Consider the following 6,633-nt stretch of genomic DNA (forward strand, 5'->3'; position numbering starts at 1 on the left):
TAGTTGGTGGCTTGCCTGAACAACTTGTCGACTAATCTTTCTAAGGGGAGCTCAGTATAAATATGCTGGTCTTGCAGTTACTGTACTTGACCCCCATTGTATATGTTTTGTTTAGGGAGCATTTAATTAAGACATTTTTTTACATTTAAAAACAACTAGATGGAGCTTAACGGGAAATATTGACTATTTTTGAGTTGAAACATGGTAAAAATAAAATGTCCATTGAGGAACGTATGTGTATGGCCACAGTAGCAGTGCTTTATGGGGGATTGTAAAGGGAATTTATACACACAACTTTTCCAAGAGAGTTTTTCCATACAAACTGACACTAATGAAGGCACTGCCACTAATAGTATAAAATCTAAATAATAAAACAAATAATAAAACAACCTGATCCACTTCTCAATCTCACTGTTTGACTAGGCATTGTTGACCACTACTTAATCTCTAAGTAGTATGGATACTTACTAGCAGGTGAAGACACATTCACTGGCTCATCAGTGTAAGCAGGTTCTCCAGGGCCACATTTGTTACAGGCAATAACTCTGAACAAGTACTCCTTGCCCTCAATTACATCTGTAATTGTGTATTCCTGGTCTTGCAAACCTGCCATCACCTAAAATAACATAAAAACAAGGAAATGGATGATTGTAGGAAAGACTATAGCAGATATAAGAACAGTTTCACAGAAATTAATGGACACATACTGTATATGCTATTGTCCCTACCTTCACCCAGGTTTTCCTGGACACATCACGTTTGTCAACCTGGTAGCCAGTGATTGGACTCCCTCCATCATGATCAGGTGCCTCCCACATCAAGTGGACATGTTTTCTGGTCACTTCTGCAACTTTTAAGTCTTTGGGTGCGCTCGGAGATGCTACAGAGTAAAAAACAAAAGGATAAGAGTGTCTTTGTCCAAGACACTAAAACTGGACTCTCTGAAGTATACTGCCCTACAAAGCCACAATGCAGTAACTACACAAGTACTGAAAGTTTTTTGATTGTTCAGCCAAATGTAGATTATAAATAGTCTCACTCTGTTTTCTCTGAATCTGAGCATATTTGAGCCAAACTCATCTGTTGCAGGACAGATCATTGCCAAAGAAAAACATTTACAGTCATTACTCAAGTTCGGCTATGTGTGTAATTACTGCATTTTGCATTTGCAGGGTAGTTTACATATCTGCAATACAATACTGTGCGTACCAATGACATTAACTTCAATCTCTCCCGAGACACTGGTCACATCATTTTCCAGTGTCAAGGAGTATGTGCCTTTGTCTGGCCGCACACTTGGGGTGATAACAAGCTCTGTGAAGGTAGTTTTTGTTGCCATGGACACACGGTCACCAGCTGCAAGCTCATTTTCACCAAAAGTCCACTTTGCTGTGGGCGTTGGGTACCCACTGATGGGGACACGAATTGCAAGATGGTGAGGGACAATAACCTCCAGACCATCCTTAAATAGACTCAAGTCCAGAGTAGGTGCAGCTGTACCGAGAGAGATATATCACATGGTTAGTATCTTCAATATTAAAATATAATAATACAAATATTATAGATAATGAGGTGTGGAATGAAGCTAGGATCTCTTACAGTGTGGGTCATCTGCCAACACAGGTCCAACAATGTTGGAGGGGTCAGACTGACCGGCAGCATTCTCAGCAAGGACTCTATAGCTGTATTGTTTTCCAAACTTTAGGCCAGAAATCTGTGGAAAATATGCTAAGGATTAGTTTTGTGCAATAATAAACCACACATTTTTATTAATTTTACTTACTTAAATTATTTTTGTTTTGTTATTCAATTAAAAATATCTAAACATACTTGAAACAAGATCCATTTTCTGGAAAGGCAGAATGACATGATATTACTTGTTTTAAGAGCAATCTAACACATTTTTGAGGTTTATGCTTCTGGAAATTTGTTAAAGGGGAAAGAAAAATACATTTACTTCAAAGGGTAAACAAGTTTATTTTTCTTACCCAATTTTTCTTTCTTGTTTTAAGCCTAAAACTCACTAAAAAAAATTTGATTTCTATTCAAATAAGACTTAGTATCTTATGTTAATTTGCTTCTCAAATGACTGTTTTTGAGGATGACGGGAAAATAAGTCAAAAATACTGTGTAAGAGAAAGATTTTTTGAAGTGTATTCCTACACACTTATACAGGAAACACTGATTGCAAAGGCAGCACTCACCCTGTAGAGCAGATCCTGGCAAAGCCTGGCATTGCATCTTAGCCACTTGTCTGTACCCTCTTCACGCCTCTCAATGATGTAGCCAGTGATCACTGTACCTCCATTTTTTAAGGGAGTCTCCCAGGTCAACAGACAAGAGTCCTTAGTCTGTTCAGAATGTGTCAAGTTCAGTGGGGGACTTGGCCTCTCTGAAAATCAAGACATTACAATACACATATTAAGTAAGACATTTTTTATGTATGCAAAAATTATAGGATATATGAGATTTTACAAAATAGAACAGCACAAACCAATGGGGTCCATGATCTTGACTGGGTTAGTTGCGGCACTTGGCTTGCCAATTCCAGCCTTGTTTTCAGCCTTCACGCGGAATATGTATTCTTTATTTTCAATAACATCATTAATGATAGCTGTGCGTTCATGTGGTTTGGTCACCATGACTGGAGACCAGCTCACAGAAGTCCTGTCGCGGAGCTCAATGATGTATGATGTGATCTCAGATCCACCATCGTACAGTGGTGATTCCCAGGAAACTGTGGCACCAAACTTGTTGACATTTCCAACAATAACATTCTGTGGTGCATCAGGAACATCTGGAATGTTTACAATTCAAAACACAATTAGAATCACTTACTAGGATGCACAGAGCAAATGCTTAAAACTTCAGATATTCCTGACTTACCAAACTTATTCTTAGCTTGAACAGCTTTATCTGTCTCAACACTGGGCCCGCTTCCAACTCTGTTGCGTGCACAGACACGGAACAGGTACTTGGAGTCTTTGTGTAACCCGGTTACACAGTATTCTGTGCTTTCGGCACTGTCAGTTGCCAGAGTCCAGGTCTTGCGTTTGATATCACGTCTCTCAACCACATAACCCAAAATCTTGCTGCCACCATCACTCTCAGGCTCTTCCCAGGCAATGCTGACCTCACCATCAGCAGTGTCAACAACCTGTAGGTTCTTCACAGGACCAGGAACATCTGTGAAAGAAGACTCATGAGTAAGGAGAAATGTACCACCTCTGGATAAACAATAGGGTCCAACATTCTGAGACAATGTTGAAAATCTGGGATTGAAAATGTTATTTTAAACAGGAATTACACAGAAATTTATAAAGAAAATGCAAAATAAATATTAACGATTCTACACTATTTTTGGTCACTAATCAAATTAGCAAAGGTGTGACACTGATCATGCTAACTCCTTTGTACACAATGACAGATTTCCATGCTTACATTGAAGCACACAAGATGCTCTTTGGAAGATTCTCAAATACTGGGATAACATGGATAATCATGTTTTGCACAAACATGTAGATACGAAATGCAAAGAAATTGTAATTCCAATTCAATTTTTCATTCAAATGGTTATGCTGAAAATGTCAATTTAATTTTTCATTTAAACTGTTATACTGCTAATTTGTAATGATAAAGAAAATTATTAATTGGAAAAATGCTAAATAGAAGCAGTTTCACTTTGTATTTTGTACATCCCCATTGCACATTTTTATATATTACTAAAACAAAATGATAAACTATAAATATAACTCACCAACAACTTTTAGATTTATGAAAGCCTCCCCTTTTCCATGTTTGTTCTTGATGATGATTTTATAACGGCCTTCCTCTGACTTCTTAGTGTCCTTGAGTCTGTACTCTGTCCTGTCAGCAGATGTGTGAATATTCTCTTTTGGCAGACTAATTTCATTGAAGAACCATTCTGCCTCAGCAAGCGGGTATGCATTATAAGGAACTGCCATAACAAATGGCTTTCCAGCATCTGTCACCAAGTCTTGATCCAAGGTCTTAATTGTTGGTACAGCTGTGGAGAAACACAAAGATATTATCAACACTGATTGAATTTGATTGGGCTTTGCCTGCAAATTTTGGAGTAACACGTTACAATTAGGTTGTATATGTAAACATTACTTAATGCAATGGTTAATATGAACTAACAATGAAAAACATTTTTTCACAAGTATTTTTTTAATCTTGCTTAATGTTCATTTGACATACTAATACATTTTTAACATTAAATATATGTGTTGACATTAGTTAATACGTAATGAACTAACAGGAACAATGGTATATTTATAAAATGAATTAACATGAATGTTCCATGATACCTAACACATTACATAATGTTAACTTATACACCCTTATTGTAAAGTGTTTTCATTTTGTATTTTTTTTTGTCTTACCAGCAAGCTCAAGCTTGGCTCTGGCATCTTTGTCTTTGGCGATGACTCTGTATTCGCCTTGATCACGCGGCCTAATTTCACAGACCTGAAGTCGGTGAATCTTACCCTCACTCATCATCTGGTACTTATCACCTTGAACAATGGTCATGTTGTTCCTCAACCATTTGACTTCAACTCTGTCTTTGTTAAGCTCAACTTCATAAACAGCATCTGATCCTGGGGGCTCAAATACATCTTGGGGTGGCCTGACGATCTCCACTGCGGTCTCTGAAAAGAGGTAAAAACATCAAAGTGGTCATTTCTTGCAGTATAAAAATACTACTTTAAAACCAGTAAATAATTCTAGAAACAAATACACCAAAATTGTAGGTTGAAATGTGAATAAATATGTAAGAGAAAGTGTATATTTTAAGTCCTGTAACTGGTCACAATTTCTTTGAAGTATTTCAACATTTAAAATAACTTTTTGCCTTCAATGGTTCATTTTAAAAGGTCATGCGGTGTGACAAATACATTTTTGAAAGTACAAATATTCGACAGTATCTCTAATAACATAGTAATAAAAAATACTATTACTGTTTTACATTTACATACTATATAATTACAACATCTATAGTAATTACTAGGTATCAGTGGCGTGTGGACAGGCCCTTCAAACTCTTCAGAGAAGGGGTGACGTGAATTCAGACAGAAACATTATTCAAACTATAAAACGTTCTTTCCCTCATTTTTTTCCACAGTGTACATGCATATAATAAATAAATGCATTAAAATACAGAAATATAAAACTTCAAAAACAACTTAAATTTAATGTAGACTACCTCAAATAGCTTTGCATTGTTTCTTCTGATGGAGTCTAAACGGTCTGTAACAACCAGTCAAATCACGCTGTAGAGCTACAGCAATGTGCCCCTTTACAGGATTTTAAGGGTTATGTGATTAATTTTTATTAACAGAGTGACAGAAAATCTGACCAATCAGGTGTGTTCATTTCGCCTTGCGGGTTGGCCTTTAGCTCTTTGGCCATTCACCGCTCACATGAGAAGGGATTACGCATAGAATCGACGTAAAACAAGAATGTTCTGTTTCATTCCTACTGACCGCCAGAGGCAGTATTAAACACTACTGGATTATCCAGTAGTGTTTAATACTGCCTCTGGTGGTCATCTGGAATTCACAGAACCACAGTTACATGTGTAACTAATGTTTTTTCCTTCAGCCATGTTTGAGGCTGACGATGAACAGTGATACAGACAGAACAAGCAGTCTTAAAACTGGTGGATGATTTACCAGGGAAGAATCCAAATGACATTATTTTCTTCAAACGAATGGACTACTGACAACTTTCCTGCGATGTGTACGATCGTAAATGCCAATCAGATATTCTCACGATCGCCGTGACAAAGGCTCCGCTCAGTGCTGCTTCCGAATAAAAAGGTATGTAAGAAACACAACAGAACAAGGCCATGTCAATATTTGGGATTGACATCTGCGAGTATACAACCGAAGTTATGGCCGAATTCGAACACCTGTAACCATAGTGACTACAGTAAATATCACAGATGACACGTCCATAAACCGGCATGTCTGTTCACAGCTGACATAGCATTATTAAATACAAATCCAATTGAGCAATTGAGGCACAAGTTTATGCATCAGACCATAATTATCCTCCGGCAGCTTTGAATACTTTTAAACCAAATGCAGAGGGCACCATGTATGTTGAATGGAAACCAGCTGCTGGATCTTCGGATGACACACAACTCACAACTCATATCTCTGTCTCCATTAGTTAACGGAACATCTTGGATTAGAAGGACTGAAGGGATATCTGGTTAATGCACTGTACGCCACTGCTAGTTACTAACCCTAAACCTAACCCATATTAAGTACATACATGTAGTAACCTAATATTACTCGGTACTTTCTTCACTCCAAGTATACTGAAAGTACACATACTGTAAAAAAATGCAACCATAAAATCTGCATGCATATTAATCATAAACGAATGATCAAAATGCTGTTTAATAGTTTGAATATAGCATGTCACACTGCAGGACATGTCAGCTTCCCAGGAGAATTTTATTTCAGTAAAATAAGTATAAGTATTTCATTATTGTATTTTATCTACCATAAATACACATTTGTAAGCAAGCTTACCTTCAACAAAGAGACGGGCTCTGGATCTCCTGTCATCTACTCCACAGGCATATTCACACTCATCATC

At 37.2% G+C, this 6,633-nt stretch overlaps 1 protein-coding gene across 1 annotated transcript in view; it reads right to left on the bottom strand.

Moving 5' to 3' along the window:
* ttn.2 (titin, tandem duplicate 2) overlaps positions 1-6,627 on the bottom strand; it is a gene marked incomplete at its 3' end in the record, with an annotated part of 74,988 nt that extends 68,361 nt beyond the window's left edge. The window contains exons 1-10 of the mRNA XM_052124571.1: positions 6,567-6,627; positions 4,407-4,673; positions 3,758-4,027; positions 2,887-3,186; positions 2,495-2,797; positions 2,205-2,392; positions 1,600-1,714; positions 1,210-1,494; positions 729-880; positions 469-616 (exon numbers count right to left, since the gene is read on the bottom strand). Coding sequence (XP_051980531.1) covers positions 469-616; positions 729-880; positions 1,210-1,494; positions 1,600-1,714; positions 2,205-2,392; positions 2,495-2,797; positions 2,887-3,186; positions 3,758-4,027; positions 4,407-4,554 — 1,909 coding nt within the window. The remainder of the gene's footprint in view (positions 1-468; positions 617-728; positions 881-1,209; positions 1,495-1,599; positions 1,715-2,204; positions 2,393-2,494; positions 2,798-2,886; positions 3,187-3,757; positions 4,028-4,406; positions 4,674-6,566) is intronic.
* Between the last annotated feature and the right edge of the window lie 6 nt (positions 6,628-6,633).

The sequence above is a fragment of the Xyrauchen texanus genome, unplaced genomic scaffold, assembly GCF_025860055.1.
Source record: "Xyrauchen texanus isolate HMW12.3.18 unplaced genomic scaffold, RBS_HiC_50CHRs HiC_scaffold_104, whole genome shotgun sequence".
NCBI lineage: Eukaryota > Metazoa > Chordata > Actinopteri > Cypriniformes > Catostomidae > Xyrauchen > Xyrauchen texanus.